Source organism: Aspergillus wentii, assembly GCF_001890725.1.
Source record: "Aspergillus wentii DTO 134E9 unplaced genomic scaffold ASPWEscaffold_2, whole genome shotgun sequence".
Lineage (NCBI taxonomy): Eukaryota > Fungi > Ascomycota > Eurotiomycetes > Eurotiales > Aspergillaceae > Aspergillus > Aspergillus wentii.
The window spans coordinates 1,160,476-1,181,658 of NW_024467833.1; the positions used below are offsets into that span (position 1 = coordinate 1,160,476).

The following is a 21,183-nucleotide window of genomic DNA, read 5'->3' on the forward strand; positions in this document are numbered from 1 at the left end:
TGGAGATTATGTCGTTTGCGATGCTCTCCGTGGAGGATAAAAGCTGTGTTTGATCTGTTTGCACCGGAGCTTCGATTGCTGTTTCTGACTTCGATGCATCAAACTGGAATTAGTAGATTTATACATCAAATCAGGCTTATGAAGCAATTATATGGTTCAATATATCAGGAAATGATGGATAGTGGCTTGCGCAATAAATGAAGCACAAATACGCTGATCCAATTGAATCTATATTTCACCACGGAGTAGATATATCATCAAACTTCAACGATGATTCGTTCAAAAATCATAATACCCGCGTAAGATGCACTGAAAGATAGTATCCAAATAATAATAAATAAAAACCGGACCAGAACCCCGACGCTGAATGTTGAATCTGATCTCTATCATCTATGCCCAACGCAAACGCGATGCAAATGTTGAAAGCCGTTCCCAAAAACAAAATGCAAAAGCCAAAAGAAAAAGAAATTGTAGAAAGCCTATGGCTTGCTAAAGCTGGTTGAACTCTGTTCTGGGTTCAATGGCGTGAAGATGTTGTAGACAGTTCGCAGTTTGGTCAACATCTCGTCCCATTCACCCTCAGCAGTGCTTAGGGTAGTAACAGCTCCCCCAGCACCAATTCGCCATACGTGCTGATCGTCATGGTCATTTGAAGAAGTAAAAGCAGTGCGGATCATGACCGAGAAACTTCCCCCGCCACCGAGGTCAAGATAGCCCATGGCCCCGGAATAAATCCCACGGTTTCGACCCTCGATCGAACGGAGGTGCATGCACGAACGTTCTTTGGGTGCACCGGTCATTGAACCTGGTGGAAGACATCTCTGGAGAGCAGTGAGCCCATGGACGGACATATTCGATGTCTTGAGTTGTGACATGTCTCGCACCGCAAAACCGGGTCGATGTTGATCTACTTCTCCTTTAACATGGGTGATCATCTGGAAAACTCGCCCATGATCCTCCACCTCCAGGAGCTTCTCAACGCGAACACCACCAGAGCCACAAATACCGTAAAGATCATGTCGAATTAGGTCTGCGATCATGAGGTTCTCCGCCATTTCCTTTGTGGAGCCAAGGATCTCTTTGGCTTTCTCCATGGTCATATCGCCTGACTTCCTCACCGTGCCTTTCATAGGCTTCATTTCGAGCATGGAATGTCGGTCCCAATTGAGAAAGCATTCAGGACTGCTGCTCACGATTTTGACATTGCCTAATTTCGCATAGGCACTAAATGCAGCGGGGTTGTACTTCTTGAGACGCCGGTACAACTTCCAAGGAAAGCTGGCACGACCGTTCTCCGTGTTAGGTGACGGTAGGGAAATGGTTGTTTCGCAGCTGAGACACAATTCATATGATTCACCGGCCTCAAGCTCAGCTTTGCAAGCTTCCAACTGGTCATAGTAAGTTTGCTGGTCCGGTAAGCGGATGATGCTGTCCTTGAGAACGGAATCCAGGAATTTTCCATCCTCAACGCTGTTCTCATCCTTGACCGGCGCACTGGAATTGCAAATTCCTTCCAATAATTGCAAAGTCTGATCAAGCCATTCAGCTGGCAAATCATCTGACTCTCGCGTTGACTGTACGGTAACTTTCCCTGTTTGATTGTCGACAACGACACTTCTCTCGGTCCATAGCAAACTCACGTCCGCTGGATCTTCGATCGAGAGACCAGTCTGAGTAGAAGATCCCCGAGAGCCATTGCCTCGAGGAGGAACCTCAGCCGTGGATTTTCCATGGGGAAGGCAAGCAAGGCTCATTTCATATGAGAAATAACCCAAAAAGCCACCCCAGAAAGGCACATTAAGGTCCCCTGAGTCGACCTTTTTCATTTCCATCAAATACCTGAGGACGTCCCAAAATTGAGAAACCGAAAGGTAATTTTCGACAATTCTCTCCGCATCTGCATTGCAATCGTCCCCCAGGCTTTCTAGCAACAACTTCTCAAACTGGGCGTAGTACTCTAATCTCCAGGAACCAGGGCTAGGAACTGATATGATGCTATATCTTCCATTGGATCGAAACAGGACAGTTGGCGAATCTGGACCATTCAGTTCTGCACAAATTGCTTCCGCGGTCAAGCTTTTGGCTGAGAAGGTTCGGTGGGCTGAATATCCTGAAGTAGAAGTACTCCATTTTAACATGGCAAATGCAGCATCCGGAAGAGAAGTCATATCATATGAACGCTTGATGATATCCTCAGGTAGGTTGCCATAACCTCCACGCCCAACCTTTTTGTTGAAATTGAGTGATGCTTCCCACCACCCCCTGAGCAATTCATCACATGCATTCCTATCCGACTTGCATGATTCCGGATGAAACTGAACGCCCCATAATGGCTTATACTTGTGGCGTACAGACATGGGAATCTGGGTTACTGAAGAATCATCGCGTTCAATAAATAGCCAAGCCAATAGATCAAGTTCATTGGACGCGCAAACATAATCGTTGGAATCGTCTTGCGCTGAGTTTATTGACAAGTCGAGTTCAGCGTATAGCGAATGGTAAAGAGTCACTTCCACGTCCTGTAGATTCCGGAAGATATCTTTTCGAGCCGTTGAAATCCGACGAACCTGGCCATGAAGCGGATATGGCAGTCGTTCTATAGAGACACCGTGATGGAGGCATAAACCCTGAAACCCTAGACAGATCCCAAGGACGGGTATCAAGTCGGCATCGTTAAGATTCCAGATGTCTTTCATGATGCCAACATCCTTTGCAACCTTCGGATCTCCAGGGCCAGGCCCAAGAACGACAGCCTCATAGTGTTGGAGGAATTCAATCATGTTGCCGTCTGGCCACTCGGAGTCGATGGTCATGACGGTTACCTTGACACCCAAGATCTCTTCCAGCATAGCAACCACATTATAAGAAAACGAGTCATATGCATCAATATAAAGGATATTCTTTTGAGGGGAAGTCTGACTCTTCGAACAAGAGGCCTGGTCGACCCCAAGGAGTGGTGCCATAATGAGTAATTCGCGGGCTTTGACAAGCTGCGCGGGGTATCAAGGAGAAAAAGAAGAAAAAGAAAGAAGGATTGTGATCAAGGGAGGATACGAAGAAGAAAACAAAATATTGAATCAAAAAGAAATTAGTATCCAAGGCAGGGAGGTTCCCTGCGTTGCACCACGCCGTCAAGGTACAGAAGAACCAGAGGGTTTCATAGCAAAAGCTGCAACCCCGAGAGTGGCGACGTCGGCTCAATGATAGAGGGAAACACAACAGACTGGGCGCTGATGATGAACTTCGAGTTTTTATCGAGAGAGTAAAATCCACAGGGATCGGTCAATAACCAAATAATCAATTCGAGGAAAAATAAAAGCAATGATGACCAGGGTCTGGCGAAAGATAGACTGCGGAGAAACAAAATTTGCGATGAAGTTTTAGATGAAAGCGAAGCGGCAATCAACGGAACAGCAGCAGATGGGTTCCCTGGGCCGTCGATAACCTTTTTTTTTTTTTTTTTTCTCCTCTGGAACCACCACAATTGAAAGAACAAAAAGATTGTGGCGATAGTGAGGATAATGGATTGTTTGCGTCTATTATAGTGGTATTTCTGAGTGGTAAATGAATGAGAGTACGACATTGGGGAAAACGACATGAATAAGTGCCATTGTTTCGCATGAGTCTCGGATTAATTTAGGATATATAGTATTCGTCAAGTTATATACGTGTACATAATACCATTGCGAGCTCATCATATGCGCTCATCATATGCAGACTGCGCCTGGAATCTAAACGCTGTATATCTTTGAACATTTGAGAATTCATCACGTTAAGAAAACCGAAATAAGTAATCAAGTCGTCAAACTCATTAGAGCATTATTAAATCAGAGAATTGGATTCTGGTGATTGCCTGCCTGCCGCAACAAGCTTCGCCGTAATCTTGGGGAAATATTGGGCCACGAAACCCTCACTAGAAGACAGTTAGCACGGAGAATCGACACAGCATGGAAAGGCTGATCATTGACATACGTATAGTAGCTGTGGGCTGAGCTATGGTCTCCCACAAGGTTATGAGCCAATTCATGGCACAAGATGACCCACCAATATACCAGTGCATCCGTCTTGTCGGGGCTCTGGCTCTGGAGAAGCTCTTTCTCGTGTAATTGTTGAAAGTAAAAGTAGTTGCAGAAGATGCTACCGGCTCGATTGAATGCTATCGTTTTACTTCCAGGGTCGTAGAACACGCCGAGTGCATCAACACGGAGTGAAAAGACACCAGCACAATCAATTAGCATCGTGGCGAATAGGTTGATGGCTGTGCTGTTCTTCGCAAGGAAGGCAGATCGATCTGTTAAAGTTTTCACGAAGAGAACGTTGATGCCACAAGGAAGGGTGGCCACAAAGTCCAAGTCGTGACTCGGTTTCTCATCGCAGTAGGACTTTGTCTCGGTGACCTGACTTGTTTCCGGTCGACTGTAGAGGCCAGACGATCCATGAGGTCGACAGGCTGAGACTGCTGAAATCAGCTCGTTCTGTAGCCGATGTGGAGGGTTGACAGATGGCTCGGATTGCTGCGAGCGAGTTTTCTGAGGATCTTCAGCAGAATAAGGTGGCGCAGGAGGAGGAGGAGTGGTGTTCTCCGAAGGGCCAGGAGATTGAGAAGATTCTCCGCCAAGGGGATTCCAATTTGACCGTGCACCCTCCAATCCGAGACGTTTCGTCAAATTGGAGAAGAGCCCGCGTGGACGTCGGTCCTGGCTAGGTTCAGACTCTTCAGGCTGTAGACTAAGGGGGTCAGATTTCTTGCCAGTAGGTGAATCTGGGAAATCTCCCGGCATCAAGGACCTCTCCTCTTCTTGTTGTGTGTTCGCCCGTGTTTGAGCTTGTTCCTTTGCCCATGCAGCTTCTCTCTCCTGAAGCTGCCTCCTTTCCTCTTCTAACTGCTTCTGACGCCTGTCCTCAGCCATTCTTGCTTCATTGGCTTTTTGCTTGAGGATACGTTCCACGTTGTATCCTCGGGCCTTGAGCTCCAACAAGTCAGTCTTCAACAGCATCTCCAGCGTGAGCGTGGAATGCAGCTTTGGTCGGACAAGGATAAGGTGGACAAGTGCTTGGCTAATCTCATAAAGATCATTTTTGCCTGGACAGATCCACAATACCCATGCCCGCGACTGTTTCTGGGTAATAATGGCACTTCGCTTTTGGGTATGGGATATACGGCGGCCTTTCAGAGACCGTGTAAGAGATATCGAATTGACCACTTGTACGGCAAGGTTTTTCTCTAGCCATCTGACATCATGCCGGATCGAATCTGGGGATTGATCATGAAGGAAGAGCCTTGAACGTTCGTTGACCAACTTTTGCAGTTTCGCTCCGGTACGCTGATCCGCGCACAAGTTTCCCCATTGAGCGCGTTCCTCCACAATCGTGCTCAATGGAATAGCCCCCAGAGCAAGGTAGAAGTTCTCTAAAAGCTCCTCTTGGGGTGCAGCGAGGATATGTTCTTTGAAAAGATTGAAACTTTGGAAGTCATCCACCACAATCGCATCTCGTGCCGCCGTTAAAGTCCACTCTTTAATGCTTTGGCCCTCGTCCTCTTCATCATCTGATCCAGCCAGTTTCTCTTTACTGGGGATTGCCTGGGCCAGAGAGGAAATATCTCGACTAGCAAGAAGGAACGGGGCTCTTTTCATTTCATTAAAAAGTTCCCTGTCCCTTTTGAGGGCAGACAGGTGCTCTGAAAGAGTCCTGAGAAGTTTGAGGTATTTTTCTGCGCTTTGGAAAGTAGAGGATATCCTTGCAGGCTCTTTCACTAGCATATGTGCCAGCTCAGTTTTGGTCGGTTCCCTTTTTGAACCGACGGCCATGAGAAAGAAATTTGCTTCTTGGCCAAAGTCAACAAAGTCGAATATGTCTTTGTAGTCTTCACCTTCCCCTAAGTAGCAAAGTTTGGGTGCCACACGACGAGTAGACTGGCCCGTCTCAGCCGTGTCCTTTGTTTCAACAGGCACAATTTTCGCGCTACCGACACGGTCTATATCTCGTGCACTGAGCTCCGATACCCTTCCAGCGAGGTACTTGAAAAGAACCCCGGCGTCTCGCTTTGTAGCGGGTGGTTGGCGAATCAAGTATTCGAGACAATCTGTTAGAGCGGGATGCTGCCTTACCCCCAACTTGGAAGAGTGAGGATGAAGGTCCCGTCGAAGAATCTGGAAACCAAACAAAGTAGCATTTTCGTCCGTGAAGCACTTGCCCGGAACACTGAAAACATCAGACCCTTCTATAGGCAGGAATGGGATATTCATTGCACTGCAATCAAACGCAGCATAGCCGTTGGTATGGTATTCACCAATATAATATAACATAGCTCTTGTATGGAAGACCCGGTTTTTTTCCGTTGTGATATTTGCCATAATTTGTATGAGCTCTGGCGCTGATGGGTAGCTCCTCAGACCTAACATGGCGAGGAACTTACCCTCATTACTGCTGGATTGGTATTTTCCAGGCCACTCAATAATAGGAAGCCCAAGGTTTCTTAGAGAATCTTTCGGTTCAAATAGTTCGGATATTCTGTAGCGTCTCCTCTGAGCTGATTTTGAGTCGCTATTCATTTCAGCTGTACATATACTGGCCCCTTTGAGCCTTTTGATATCATTTGCAGGAATATCATCTCGAACGGAGGCGAGGTAACGGATCAAGTCCACATGGCTCCATCTTTTCTGGTCATTACCGCTACCTTCAGCGGCGGTAGGCTGAGTGGTCTCCAAAAGACGTTCAAAGATGACCCCGAGCTCCACTGTTTTACGGACACCAAGGGCCATTAAAAACTTCTCTTTGACACTATTGAGACCATGTACCACGGGAAGATCTTTAAACAAGCGCACAGAGGCAAAGTATGTATCCGCAGGCTTTTTCATTCCAAGCTTGGTAGGAATAACCGTCTGTGGTTGTAGCAAGCTGACCAAGGTTTGTTTCGAAGGCTGACTGAAGCTTTCCCATTGCTTTGATAAAACTGGCAATACTTGGGCGGAAAATGATGGTGTTTTTGTTATATCTTGTTCTTCTGGAAGAGTGTTTCGGTTACCGGCGTTGTTTATGAGCCAGCGTATCCAGGGTACAATCTGTATTTCTGCCCATCCCAGGGCTTCGAGCTCATGTTTCCCCATGGTCTTGGTGAATTTAAAGGGCAAAACAGATAAGGGTAGCGGCAAGTCAGCAGGTATCCGTTGGGGATTCAGAAAGGTAGTTATGTCGGCAAACACAATTAATCGAGTTGGATTACCGTCCTTATCTTCATCGTTTGCCACGGCGACACTCAGAATACTTTGAACCGAAAACGCATCAAGTTGGCTCGAAGCAGCTCTTCTACTCAACCAGGAGATGAATTCGACAACCTGATTGGAACGAAGGGTGCTAGCTTCGAGCTCCCGTTTGATATCCGAAACAGTTATGTCGGTCACCAACCCAAAGTCTATGAGCCTTTTGACGAAATCCTTTGCACCCGACACGAATTCATCGGGTAGGACCGGAATTGAATCCATGAAGCTTAGATCCTTGGGAGCTATCCGGGCCTGATGGCTCTGGATAATGCCACATGTGGATAGCACTTCAATAGACGCATTCTTATTGCACATCCAGAATGCATCTTCGATTGTTTGCCCCAGAATTGAAGAAGGTGTAGATTCGCAAAACACGAATTGATTTGCAGTGTGAATCGCCTCAGGAAGCACCCCCACTATATTATCCTTTCGGATCTTAGACGAGCGTGATGTCTCTCCCCGAGGCAATATCCTGGACTTTATCGACGCCATCTCCGCCGACCAAGCAACTCGACAAATGATTCCTGCTGCTCTCAGCATCTCAATGTTCCATTTACTTATGTACCGAGTGTTGAGATCAATGCTTTCTCTTTCAACCGTGGGAATGACGGAGGGCGCGGATATATGGGCATTCAGACCCGTAGTTTGCTGCGTAGGAAATCCAATGAAAATTCTCCCAGCTTTGGAAGGCAGAATAGAGGCGAGTATCTCGGATTTCGCTGCCGAGTCTCCTGATATTATACTCGTGTCGTAAGAAGGCGTCAGTATAGCGATAGTCGTTTTTTTCGGTGGCGGTTTGCGTGTAGCTCTTTCAAGTTCCTTACTCAAGGACTGGCTGATCGAGGACTGGATAGATGCAGTGTTTATATGTAGGAAAACCGATGCCGTTGAAACCTTGGCCATGTCTTCGGAATCACTGGAATTATCCTGTTTCTCGGGATTTTCTTGTTTTTCTGAACTACCCTGGCCCGTAAGTCTTGAAAAGAACGAACGTAAGGAGCCCGTTGTATCCCTGAACCCATCCAAGCGAAATATGCTTGCCTGTGGATTCCACTCAACAGCGCGCATCCAAGCCGCATCAACTTGTGCGACTTCTCGGGTGATGCTCAAGATTTTCATAAGGCTATCAGCTGTTCTTGTCTCGATGTCTCGAGGGATTGAAAGATTGACACTTGGAGCTGTCTTTTTCGTAAGTCGCAAGAGGTTCCAGTCATCTAACCAAAGTTCTATATTTTCAAGACTGACAAAAGTAAGGCTGCTCGATAAGAACTGACAGAGTTGCATCAATGACGGAACTGGTGATGAATCATTGCGATAATCCAGGACAAATGTTGTTTCTGGATTTGCAGCTTCATTCAACTGCAACCGGCGGGTAAAAAGCGCATTCCCTTTCCAATAGAAAGCCATGGCCTCTTTCCCAGAAGACACAAACGGTTCCTCACAGTCGTCAAAGACACTGTAGAAGCCAACACCAAATGCTCCGATTTTTGTCTCATCAGGGTTGCCATCCGCAATGCGCTTGAGCCTAGCCCAGTCCTTCTCGCTAAATGGAGTACCATTATTGGATATCAACAGACGTTTGAGGGTATGATGTGAGATGGTGTGCTTGATTAATGTTGTTTGGTCGGCGGCCGATGGCAAAGGCACAGTCGTAGATGGCATCGTTTCAAATTTGATGGTAACTTTCGTGGCATTGGCGTCAGCGGCATTTTGAATCATCTCCCGCAAAACAGTCCTGTTTATATCTGGTAAGCAATATCCCATGAAATAGCACAGAGAACATTTATAATACGAACCATTTCCCTGAATAACGAGCAAGAACCTTGGATATTAAACCTCGGGTGTCAACTGTGACGGCTTCTTCGTCGTTGCCTGATCCCATCGTTTGCGCTCTCAGCGCGTTGAAATCAATGTTTCGTGCCATCGTGCAATCGTTATGTGCTTTGTAAATAATTAAAGCATTCGAGTCATAGATATTTCAAAATATATCGTTGCCCAAACCCAGGCAGATATCCACGGTCAAAATGTGCTGGCTTGAATGCAGCAACAGACAGGCTTATGTTGTTGATAAACACCGTAACCAAGACAACGGAGGATATCTATTCTAGATAGGCATATTCAAACAGACTGAAAACGCTATAATCCGAAAAGAACAAAATGAACAAGCAGCCCAAACAATATAAGGAGCTAGAATGAAAGCCGGACAAAGAGATATGGAGCAGATGTCACGATGGCGAATGTACCCACCGAGATTCCCCTCGGAGACAGCGGAGTTAAACTTATCGCTTATCAGGCATGTGCCTGGATCACGTGAGTCACATACTGGCAGGTACCCGCTGGCTACGGCAGACCAAAGACACCAACAACGTCGGCCTGTGGATCGGCTCGATGTTGACGGTTGTTCTGATTGCCAGTGCTGTGGTTTAGTCGGACGGTGGCCACGGGTCATTTGTTAGTTTTATCATTTTTGTGTTTTCCTCTGTGTCTTTGCACCGACCTCTTGATTTTACAAATGCTGCCTTCTTTATAATTATAATTGCTCTTTCGCATGACGTCTAGAAGCTTGCCCACCCTTTTGGAAGCAGTATCGCCGACTGCCTCCTCCGCTCCGCCTCCTTTCAGATGACATGATGGGGGTCGACCCTCTTTCTCCGATTGCGCCCGCGCGACTCAGGGCGCTCTTACTTCCTGTTGGAAAAATCAGACGGTCGAGATTTCTGAGCTTTGCTGCGAGACTCCAAGCGGAAAATGTAGTTCGCCTGGGAGACATCAGTCCTGATGCGCGGCCTAATCGAAGTATGCATTGATTTACCCTCGTTTTTCTTTTTGCCCATTGCTATAGACGGCTGCTTTATCGGGAGATGTATACTTGCGCAGGGCACTGACTATTCTTTGTTCGGTAGATATGTTCTCGCCGCTGGCGTTTCCTACAGGAATGATTCTTTACGACCTTGCCTTCTCCGTGCCCCCCATCTCACACCTCGACTTGTTTCCCTTTGAGATATTCAGAGAACCGCTGGTGGTTATTGCGATAGCCGATGGATCTGAGCTTACTGAGAGTGCCGGACAAGACGATGCAGGATCAGCTAAGAGATCCGACAAGGAGGGGCATCCTACTCCGAATGAGCTGTGTCAGCTCAGAAAGGAATTGGATATACTTAGGGAGACCAATCCAAGGGCATTGGTCCACCAGCTTCTGATATTCGACTTTGAGGGACTTGATAGACTTTCAAACGGCCCAGACGACGTTTTATGGGTTCCACGGCCACAAGTGTCCAAAGCAACTACCATGAAGACGGTGTTGTGTGACATTACATCACTTCTTCTTTCCGAGCTAGATGAATTTGCGAAGACTGTGCAGAGCATCCCTTCTATTGAATCTCCCAAAGCGTCGTCCTGGGGCCCACATCGAGGTCCTGATCTACGACCCCGGCCGACGGACAAGCTATACCATCGGATGACCCTGCCATCGCATGCACCACCTAGTCCAACTGGTACTCCGGAGCCCTCTCAATCCTCCAATCTCAGCTCGCCAGCTCCCAGCGACCATGAAACTCCGACTACATTTGATGAAATTACTCGATCCATCCAAGTAGCAAACCGTGCTACCGCAGCCAAGCCTAACTCGCTGCAGTCATCGAAAGAGCATAGCCGTGATCGAATGTCTGTCAGCAGCATGAGCGCCACTGATCGAACGAAGAACCGCATTAAAGGGCGCATGGGTGTCGTAGTCGGTACTCTTTTCCTCCAGGCGGGAAGATGGCCGGATGCACTGAAAGAACTCGTCGAAGCTGCGTCAAATGCTAGGGCGAGCAGTGATTACCTGTGGCATGCCAAAGCGCTTGAATCGATTCTTACTTGTCTGTTGATGTTTGGATGGGCGGGAATGGACTTTCAGGTGAGACTTCCCCCATAAGGTTTACCTTCATCGCTAATGCCTGGCAGATCCCTCCCATCTGCTATCCAGTCGCTGATAAATCCTCGAAATCATTTTATAGCAGTGGTTTTGATTCGAGCTCCACGCAGGCGACACCTGGGAACCGCATCATTTCTCTCCAAAACTTAGCAAATCTCCTACCTGATCTTTCCAACAATATTTTGAACCTATACAACCGCGCAGCAAACATTACAGATGAGCCACTTCCCCAACTTGTCTTTTCAGAGACAGTGATACGTCTGGCAAGGGTGCTGGTGGCTGCGCGGGTCCGTGATGGGGCACTGGATGACAATGCTCTGAAGCATATCGTCGTGAATGAACCTTTGTTGCCTTTGCACCTGCCAGAAAGACCTCGCGGTAATGTCATTCTTCGAAAGTCTGATATTGGAAATTTTCTGTTCCGGGCTCTTCCACTTTCACCTAGTTCAGACTTGCCTGCCACAGATGCTGTACCTATCATCATCGGGGTGGTCTCTGTCTTGAATACTTTGGATTTACCAAGAAAGAAAGCTTTCATTCTAAGGGAGCTGCTGTCGATAATGGTACCAACGCTTGTTCAAGCTCGTAAGATCGGTGCTGCGGAAGCTGGTATTCATCCTGCTGCCGGGTTAGTTTCCCTGAGCGACACAGCATTCGATATCAACGCCCTTGATGTCGGACCAGGAAACATGGAACAAAGTATGCGGATGCTTCTTGCTACGATAGGGGAGATATATGGTGTCCAACCTTCTGGCTTCTATGAAAAGGAAACAACGCGATTTTCGACATCCAGTGAAATCCAACGTTCCCCAGAATACGACTCGCTCGACGCTATTGTTGAAAGGTCATTTCGACATGCCATTCTAGATGGATACGGTGACTTGAATTTGAAAATCGATGTCCTCAAAGCGTGCATCAATTGCTGTGAAGCTCTTCCTGACTTTGATGGTGTTCTTCGTTTTACAGTTGAACTCCTCCAGACTGTTAGAGGGGATCTGATGCTCACAGAAAACCAAGCACCTCCATATTTAGCGCCAGATGAACAAATTCGTCTTTTGAACAATATCAAACGAACAGTCGGGGCAGCAAACAAGCTAGGCGCTTCGAACTTGGAGGCAGAGTACTGGGATGACTTCTTAGTCCGCGGTGTTCAGTTGCTTTCTCTTCCAGACCCCAGGAGGCCTGTTCGTCGGTCAAAGACGGAAATTGATGCTGTGGCCGTAAGCAGTGAGAAGTCCAAAAAGGATCCATTTCTGTATAACCCTTTCTCGAAAACGAACAGTAAGGCTGCTGAGCTGCTCATGGTCGCTGGTGAACATGCGTCGTTCCAAGTTACCCTTCAAAACCCATATGAATTCGAAATAGAGATTGAGCGGCTCCGTATCGATAGCGAAGGTGTGCAATTCGATGCTGTATCAGAGTGGATTCTTCTTCCCCCGTTGTCTTTACAGGATATTACGGTTTTTGGAATGGCCCATGAAGAGGGGGCTCTTAATATCACCGGCTGTATTGTGAAGGTCCGACACTGCAGAGAGCGAAAATTCCCAATTTTCACGGACTTTTGGAAACCTGAACCTGAAATAAAATTCAAACGGACTGGACTGGCGGCCAGAAAACCTTCGACGGAGCGTCCGTTGTCCTGGAGCTCGACAACTTCGAGGGATGGGAAACAACTCCCCAGAAAGGGGCCTACAACGACTTCTTGCGATGTGAAAGTGATTGGTCATCAGCCTTCTCTCGTCATAGAGTCAATGTCTCTGTCACAGTCTGCAATGATGGTTTTGGAAGGCGAGACTAGGTCGTTCAAAATCACATTACGAAACATATCCTCATGTGCTCTTGACTTCATCCTGTTTAACTTCCATGATTCCACCACGAGGCAACTTCAATCTGCCTTGAGTAATAGGGATTTGTTGCCCGCCGAGGTCTATGAGCTGGAGCTCAAGTTGTCAACAAAACCCGCTTTACGCTGGCGCCGGGAAGGCTTTCCCCAGGGTGATCTTTCTATACCTGCAGGCCAAAGTGCTACCTTTACTGTCGATATTCTTGGTAAACCTGGTCTACAAGACACGACCGTGCAGATAGATTATTCCCGCGTCGGGCTTTCACAGGGTGAACTACCTGATGTATTTTACACCAGGCAGCTATTCGTTCCGCTCACCGTCACAGTGAATGCTAGCATAGAGGTAGCCCGTTGTGACATATTGCCACTCAGCGGTGACTTTGCCTGGTGGAACAGTCGGAATACATTGACAAAGCCAGATTCTACTGAAAATGGCGCTGATGTATTCCTTCCATCCACTGACAATGATCCCTTTTCGACGGTACTCTCGCACCTTGGTCTCGGCTCGTATGGATCCGATCACTGCATCTTGCTTCTTGACCTTCGAAATGCTTGGCCAAGCCCTTTGTCAGTGACAATGCAGGTGAGCGAGCAACCAGTGGAGTCATTAGCGACAGAGAAACTACCGACAGACGCTGTGGAGGGACGCTATTCTGTTCAGGGGGGCCTTCAACCGGGCCAAATATCGCGCTTCGTGCTTGTTCTTCCACGTGTCTATCTGGATAACCCTCATGCTCCGATCCCACTTCTCAATACTGGGAGCAAAAGACAGTTTGTTGTCAGTGCCAACAAACTCACGTTTGAGGCCGAAGCAGCGTCGAGAGAGGCATTTTGGTACCGAGAAGAACTCCTTAAGAGGGTATGCGGAATCTGGAAGGAATCCCCCGCTGGACGTGATGGAATAATCGACATGAGAAACCTGCGCTTAAACACGCGGATGGTTGATGCTATGCGACTTGAGGATGTGGATATGACTTTCTCTCTGGCTCCTTCCTTTCTTGACGAAACCAAGAATAACCAAGCCAGTACCGTTCAAACTGGGCGGTCTAAGTACAAGGTCCAAACGGACGAAATGCTCGATCTGACCGTGACGATTCGCAACCGATCCTCAAGGCCTATTCACCCTCTGCTCAGGCTTCAGCCAAGCCTGCGCAATCAGCCCAATAGCATTGCTCTAGATCTATCAAGGCGCCTCGCATGGACCGGTATGCTGCAACAAGTGCTCCCTATCCTACATGGTGGCCAAAGCATACAAACCACCATTGGAGTAACCGTCCTCTGTCGAGGAGAATACGAATTCGGGGCAACCGTCGAGGAGGTTCGGGTTTTGAAGTCTTCTTCGGGCTCCGAGGACAATGTGGACGCAGACCATCAAACACCACACCAACTATCAATTTACGATGACGAAGGAGCGATTAAGGATACCTTCGGTGCGGGAGTTACTAAAAAAAGGCGGATATGGCACGCAAAAGAAACCTGCATTATGAATGCTCATGCGTAAGACGAGGATGAAAGGATAATATTTATAACCTTAATCTCTTCCTACCGAAGATTGATTCTTCAACAGTCCAATGCTTGCAGCATCATCCAGTGGATGGAATTTTGTATAGTTCTTGTGATGATACGTTATGAATGATGCTGTGCCATCCGAAGACTTGTGTTTTAAAGAATTTAATCCATACGAGAAGAAAATGTCATGTTATGGCTTATGAGTGTGATGTTGTGGCGAGAAGAGTTGGTGAGGATTTGCATTGACTGTACATGTACACGAACCGAGTTCAATCTATAGATAAATTATATTGCACTGCAATGAAGATTTGTATATACACCTATCTATCCAAATTCTTGGTAAACAAAGCTGATATATGGTAGGCCATGACAAACCACGAAGAAAGCATCGAGTTCCCCAGTATTAACAAATCAGCGCAATTATCAGGATACATCCAATCCCTGGTTTGAGGGTAGTGGTGTTGAGTTGTGGGTTCACAGTATCAACACCAACCGATTGTATCCCATCTGCCATGGTTATGTATGTCTTTTACATCCCATGGCACGAAACCCCAAGACCAGGGGTTTCCAGGGACCAGGAACAAAGAAACTCTCGACAAGATAGAAGATATTGTAGGCGTTTCCTTATTTGCAAGGAGCGTGAAGGAGAACCTCGTATAGGTATTCACTTTCTCCAACCTTTCGTGGCTTTGGCGATAGGACATAAGTACTTAGAATAAAGTAATTGGGCCGAAGGATACTCTTTTTGGTTATCTTGAATTCATCCCGCTGCTGAGCCACCCTCTTTATCGTCCCGGTTCGCAGTCGAGGCTTTGTCTTTTGCAGCCGCCGAAGAGCCCTGTTGGTCCCCAGTGGGAAAACTGAGGTACTTCCAGTCCTCGATCTCTTCGATAATACATTTAAGTCGGTCTCGGATACTCTCAACTGCGTAGGTTCCCAGAATGAGCCGGAGTGGTGGGTAAGAACAATGGCCAAGCTGCCAGACCAGATGCGCTGCTTTGACAGCACTCGCGGGCTGCTTGTCGCCTAACCACATCAACATCCTTTTCGCATGAGCAGCAGGTGCAGTAGTAGTGTTGTATGGTTCACTGGGAGGTTTGACGAAAAAATGGCCGTATAGCGGCAGCGGTGATGCGAGGTTGTGATCGGTGGCCAGCGCGGCGGGATCAGACAACAAGTTCCCAATATCGTCACGTCGCATGTGTCCGGGCTCCACGAGAGTCCCCTTGATGTTGAAGCTGTCCACTTCATAGAGCATACTTTCCATTAAACCCTCAACTGCGTACTTGGATGCACAGTAGGGACCCAGTCCGGGCACTCCGAGCGCACCCGAAGTCGAACTGAAGATCAGGTAACGACCAGCTCGTCTCTCGCGAAAATGTGGTAACGACAGCTGTATCATGTTCAGGGTACCAGTGAAATTGGTCTCGAATTGGTTACGGATGTCATACTCATCCTGGTCCTCGCAGGCTCCGATCACACCGTACCCGGAGCAGTTGGCGATGACGTCGATGCGACCAAACCGCTCGATAGTCCGATCGATGACTCGTTTTACTGTTTCGCGAGCTCGCACATCGCAAAGTAGACCGATGCAGTTTTCATATTCATCTTCGAGCTTCTTCATCGACTCCGGGCTGTTCTCGAAGGTGCGGCCGACGGCAGCTACAAGATCATTGCGCACTAAAGCCGTCTTGACAAGGGAACGGCCCATATGACCGGTAGCTCCGAATATCTAATAGTATGATATGTATTAGCCAGCTTCCATGCAGATACAGGTATATATTCTCCGAGTGCCGCGTACCAGCCATACGAGGGGTTTCGGAGGATTCTGCGGGCCCGGTGGATCAGTGGTGGAGGGGAGATGAAGTCTGGGTTCTCGAGATGCAGACGCAGGCGATAACGCACTGGCAGTTTTGAACGAAGGTGAAGTGTGCGACGCCATGAGGAGAGGATGTTGCCTGTACTCTCTGGCGGGGTGAAGAGGGGAATTGTGCGAAATGCGAAAGGGCGGTGGAAATCGATGAAGTCGCCGAGTTCTCCGCATTGGGGAAATCCGGGGTCGCTCGGCAGAAGTCAGCCAGCATATGTAGTCCATAGTATAGCGACGCTATATCGACGACTCTAGAGAATAGAGAATATCCATGTATTTGATGGTTCGATATGTATTCAATTCATAGTCGGTTCTAAAACATCAAGGGATATACAATACTAGAATAGCAACGCCAACGTCAGATCGAAGACGATCATGATAAACGAAAAATTATAGTATTTTTTTTTTATCGTCCCATCTCCCTTCGTAGCCGTCCAGCAGCTGTTGAAGGGCCAGGTTCCGGCCAGCTGCTTACAACATCATCAACCTCTTCCAAGAATGTGGTGCTGTTATGGATAGAGGTGCTGCCCAAAACCACCCGCACTCCAGGAGAGCTCGCGTTGACCTGTGCCACCATCTTGGCCTCTTCGTAGGTCACTCCGCCGACCATAAAGATGATGATGTCCTGGGGCTTATCCCTAATGTGGCCGCCGCCTTCTAGGAATGGATATTGTAGTTCCTTCAACTTCCCCTTGATCAAATTTTGCAGAGTCACTTCCAATCGTGGTGAGTGTTGGGTATAGACATTCTCAACTCCCTTCAAACCCTTGAAGCGGTCCCGCGCGCCAGAAAAGAAAGAGGTTGATTCGAACAGGTCAGAGAAACCCCCTGCGACCGGAGGGGCTTGGAGAGAATGGTGGTAGGCGAGAAGTTTGGGGATGGTATTAACCCGGTGAGAGGGAATATTACCCGCAGTTACCAATAAATCAAGCAAGATCGGAAGGGCATTTGAAGGTTGTTTCTCGTATCGGATAGCGTACAGGGTTACCAAGCGTATTTTGTTGTCTGCAGGAACTGTAGGTAGTTGGATGAGTCTTTGCAAATTCTAGGCATGGAGTTAGTGATACGAGATTTCAGGTTCTCGATGCTGAAGCAAGAACTTACCTTGAGATCGTTTGCATGGTTCTCACTACAGGCCAAGCTCTGCTCCAGCTCGCTCACGTCGAGTAGATTATCCTCCCCAACTCTGCGACTGAGCTCACTCACCAGCGTGACGTGCTTGCTGACATTACCGGAGAGCTTGCGGAACTCGGGGTAGTCTTCCACGAAGCGTTTCATATCCGCAATCGACTCAATGTTCATGTTGCTCTGAGTCTTGACCTGATACTGCTCTACATACTCCTTGATGTTCTGACCTAGATCACCAAAGTTCTGGTACATGTTCTTCTTGAAGAACGGGTCTTGGTCCTGCGAGAGGATGATCTCTCGAAGCTCAGGCCGGATTTCGGGGACTTCGCTAAGGTCCACCCTCCCGTTGTTAATACCCATCAATTCATGAACCATTGCCTGGTATGTCCACTGAGTGAGTAACGGGGTGATGGGATCATCCCGGCGGTCCAGTATCAACAGAATTGGCGGCGTGTCTGTTTTTCGGAAATTGAACAGCTGTTCCTCCTGGGTCACCTGGTAACGGACCTCTGACGCCAGCTTCTTGGCCAACAGACTGTTCTTTTCGTATCGAATAAGCGGACTTTTCTTCAAGGCAAGCAGCATCGCAATCACTCCTTCAGTCGCTCTCTGCAACGCATCGGGATTCCACAAGTCGGGCGAGTGGCTCCATAGCCGCTGCAAGGGAAATCCAAGGTTCAGCGAGCATAGGTCGGGGTTGATGACTAGGAAGTCGGCAAAATGCTCCTGAACCGCGCGCACCACCTCATTGCTATCTGCTTCTGCAAGTCGTTCCAGAGATGATTTACGGATAATATTGCTAAGGTAGATATGATAATCGCCATATTTGGGCTCGCGGAGCTCATCGATGAGGAACTGAATGGATCCCGGGGACGGGCGCACAAAACACAAGCAGCGGAGATGTCGCATCTTCTCCCGGGCTGCATTATCGAGTCGATCGATCAGGTAGACTTCATGATTGAGTAGGGCAGATTGGGTGATGGCAGTCGACACAATGGGGACCTGTCGAAAGGGGAATTAGCCCAACTGGCGCATGTCGTATTATTCGAATGCTTCTCCCACTGTCTCACTATCAAGGAGCAAGATCTTCATCTTGGTCGATGATGACGATCCTGGTGTCGACGACGAATCCCCCGCCGTGACCATCTTGGAGATGTAGCCCGAAACCGCCGCGACAACATCCATGATGGTTGGAACAAGGAGAAGGGGGGTGGCGGGGGAGGGATAGAGAGGTCTGGAAAGTAACAAAGTATGGGGCAATAATAATCAATCAGAGTGTGATAAGGGAGTGAGTGGAATATTCCAGGCTTGGAATAAAGTTGAAACGAGGGATGGTGTATAGGGTGGTGTTGGGAAATCTTAAGACCAGAAGCGATGATCAGGCGAGGGAGTTAGCGTCACCCGATCAAATCAATATAAGATGACGATGTTTTTCTCGGGATCCGGGATACCTTCATGTTCTCGCCGCACCACTTTCCCTCCCCGCCCGCCTCAATGTGTACCTCTTCGGCCTGGTAATTCTCTCTAGATTCTAGAGGTTTTTTTCTTATCTTTTCTATTGTTACTGTGGCTTAATCCGCCCATCATGCTGCCATATGTTGACGCAGGTTCGTTGACTCTCTTCTCCACCGCCAGTTTCAGAGACAAGACAAGTCCGAGCTAACTTGATATCTTTGTGTCGCTTTAGTTTTCGATTATCCTGCAAGGCTCACAGGTGCCTCTGTCGATGAGTGTACATATTCCGCTTGCCTCAGGTTCGCAATTACAATACTAACACATATGCATCTCAATAGTAAAGCTCATCGCGTCGTTCCTCCTCTCCTATCCTCTGGCCGGGTTATTGAAAAGAGTCCCCGACGGTCAGCCATGGAAGAAAAATGCCTTCATTATCACCGTCTCGTTGTTTTACATAGTGGGCTTGTTTGATCTCTGGGATGGCCTGCGGACGTTGCTGTATAGCTCTGCCGGAGTCTATGCTATCGCCTACTATGTGGATGGATCATTGATGCCCTGGATCGGGTTCATCTTCCTTATGGGCCACATGTCTATCAGTCACATTTACCGACAAATCCTGAATGATAACCAGGTAGTTGATATCACTGGTGCTCAGATGGTGCTGGTCATGAAGCTCTCCTCGTTCTGCTGGAACGTCCACGATGGCCGTCTACCGCAGGACCAGCTCTCGGACTCGCAAAAGTACGCCGCCATCAGACACTTCCCCAGTATCCTCGACTACACCGGATACATTCTTTTCTTCCCCTCTCTCTTTGCCGGTCCTTCCTTTGAGTATGTGGATTACCGCCGATGGATCGACACCACCCTTTTTGAAATTCCCCCGGGCACCGACCCAAGCAAAGTGCCCCCAACCCGAAAGAAGCGCAAGATCCCTCGGAGTGGAACACCGGCTACCAAGAAGGCTATTATGGGGCTGGGCTGGATTTTGGCGTTTTTGCAGCTTGGTTCGCTCTATAACCAGGACGTCGTGCTCAGTGAAGGGTTCATGGATTATTCCTTCATCCGACGGGTCTGGATATTGCACATGCTTGGCTTCTCCACACGACTCAAGTATTACGGTGTGTGGTCGTTGACCGAAGGTGCCTGTATTCTGTCTGGAATGGGCTACAATGGATTCGATACTACCACTGGCAAGGTTTTCTGGAACCGACTGGAGAATGTCGATCCGTGGGCCCTCGAGACAGCACAGAATTCGTACGGCTATCTAGGAGGCTGGAACAAGAACACAAACCACTGGTTGCGCAACTACGTATATCTGCGCGTGACCCCCAAGGGCAAGAAGCCCGGCTTTCGCGCCAGCCTGGCGACTTTCGCGACAAGTGCATTCTGGCATGGCTTCTACCCCGGCTACTACTTGACTTTTATTTTGGGGTCTTTCATCCAAACTGTGGCCAAGAGTATGCAGATATCTAAAACTCCAGTTTTCTTATGATCTTTTTGCTAACTATGAATCCATAGACTTCCGACGATACATCCGTCCCTTCTTCCTCTCGCCGGACGGTACCAAGTTCACCCCCTACAAGCAATACTACGACATTTTCAGCTGGCTCGTCACGCAGCTGACCATGTCCTTTGCCGTTCTTCCCTTCATCCTGCTTTCCTTTAATACTTCCATGGGCGTCTGGTCCGGTGTATACTTCTACGGCATCATCGGCAATCTCCTTTCGATTGTATTCTTCGCCAGTCCAGCCAAGGCCTACCTCACCAAGAAGCTCAAGGCCCGCAACAGGCCTCATCCCACCCGCACCGTCAGTGCAGACAGGCCACCAACCCTGGGTCTCCCGAATGACCCTGCTCGTGAATTCGATGAAGCCGTGCAGGAAATCAAGGCTGAGATTGATGCTAGAACCAGACGCGGCAGCGTCGTCAGCATGCCTACTGGTGAGGAATTGAAGGCTGCCGTGGAACAGAAGATCGGTCATAAGCTGTGAGAACTTGACTGTGGCTCTTCCTCACTGGCTTTCCCCCTCTGGCTCCAAAAAGTCTCTTGCAAAAGGGCTGGGTCAATTATCATTAAGACCACGCATTGCTATTGCTGGTATCGTTATTGCACTTTGTAATGGGTATTTGCGACGACTGGGTCATTTCATGTTTTCTGCTTCTTGTCTCTAGTTTTGATCCACTCATGTTCGATAATCCT

The 21,183-nt window shown here is 48.2% G+C and overlaps 6 protein-coding genes across 6 annotated transcripts; 2 read left to right on the top strand and 4 right to left on the bottom strand.

The window, feature by feature from the left end:
- Window positions 1-183: 183 nt before the first annotated feature.
- Window positions 184-3,460, bottom strand: pabA (aminodeoxychorismate synthase pabA). Its single transcript, XM_040834381.1, has one exon. The coding sequence runs from the start codon at window positions 2,961-2,963 to the stop codon at window positions 480-482; it is 2,484 nt and encodes an 827-aa protein (XP_040692176.1). The 5' UTR covers window positions 2,964-3,460; the 3' UTR covers window positions 184-479.
- Window positions 3,458-9,491, bottom strand: ASPWEDRAFT_126981 (histidine kinase-like ATPase domain-containing protein). The gene is made up of 3 exons (XM_040829220.1): window positions 9,059-9,491; window positions 3,973-8,997; window positions 3,458-3,913 (listed from the first exon to the last, which is right to left on the bottom strand). Exons 1-3 carry the CDS (start codon window positions 9,184-9,186, stop codon window positions 3,823-3,825), a joined length of 5,244 nt encoding a protein of 1,747 aa, XP_040692177.1. The 5' UTR covers window positions 9,187-9,491; the 3' UTR covers window positions 3,458-3,822.
- A 199-nt stretch (window positions 9,492-9,690) lies between these two features.
- ASPWEDRAFT_180045 (TRAPPII-specific subunit TRS120) lies at window positions 9,691-14,854 on the top strand. Its single transcript, XM_040831822.1, has 3 exons — window positions 9,691-10,058; window positions 10,166-11,160; window positions 11,208-14,854. The coding sequence occupies exons 1-3, from the start codon at window positions 9,890-9,892 to the stop codon at window positions 14,520-14,522; spliced, it is 4,479 nt and encodes a 1,492-aa protein (XP_040692178.1). The 5' UTR covers window positions 9,691-9,889; the 3' UTR covers window positions 14,523-14,854.
- Window positions 14,855-15,290: 436 nt separating this feature from the next.
- ASPWEDRAFT_24432 (SDR family oxidoreductase) lies at window positions 15,291-16,472 on the bottom strand (the record flags this gene model as incomplete). Its single annotated transcript, XM_040832614.1, has 2 exons — window positions 15,291-16,262; window positions 16,332-16,472. 2 exons carry the CDS (start codon window positions 16,470-16,472, stop codon window positions 15,291-15,293), a joined length of 1,113 nt encoding a protein of 370 aa, XP_040692179.1.
- A 196-nt stretch (window positions 16,473-16,668) lies between these two features.
- On the bottom strand, window positions 16,669-18,915 carry ASPWEDRAFT_36150 (Sec1 family protein). Its single transcript, XM_040834382.1, has 2 exons — window positions 17,505-18,915; window positions 16,669-17,445 (listed from the first exon to the last, which is right to left on the bottom strand). The coding sequence occupies exons 1-2, from the start codon at window positions 18,435-18,437 to the stop codon at window positions 16,807-16,809; spliced, it is 1,572 nt and encodes a 523-aa protein (XP_040692180.1). The 5' UTR covers window positions 18,438-18,915; the 3' UTR covers window positions 16,669-16,806.
- Window positions 18,916-18,991: 76 nt separating this feature from the next.
- Window positions 18,992-21,153, top strand: ASPWEDRAFT_36151 (lysophospholipid acyltransferase). Its single transcript, XM_040834383.1, has 4 exons — window positions 18,992-19,135; window positions 19,216-19,260; window positions 19,322-20,440; window positions 20,502-21,153. Exons 1-4 carry the CDS (start codon window positions 19,114-19,116, stop codon window positions 20,972-20,974), a joined length of 1,659 nt encoding a protein of 552 aa, XP_040692181.1. The 5' UTR covers window positions 18,992-19,113; the 3' UTR covers window positions 20,975-21,153.
- Window positions 21,154-21,183: the final 30 nt, after the last annotated feature.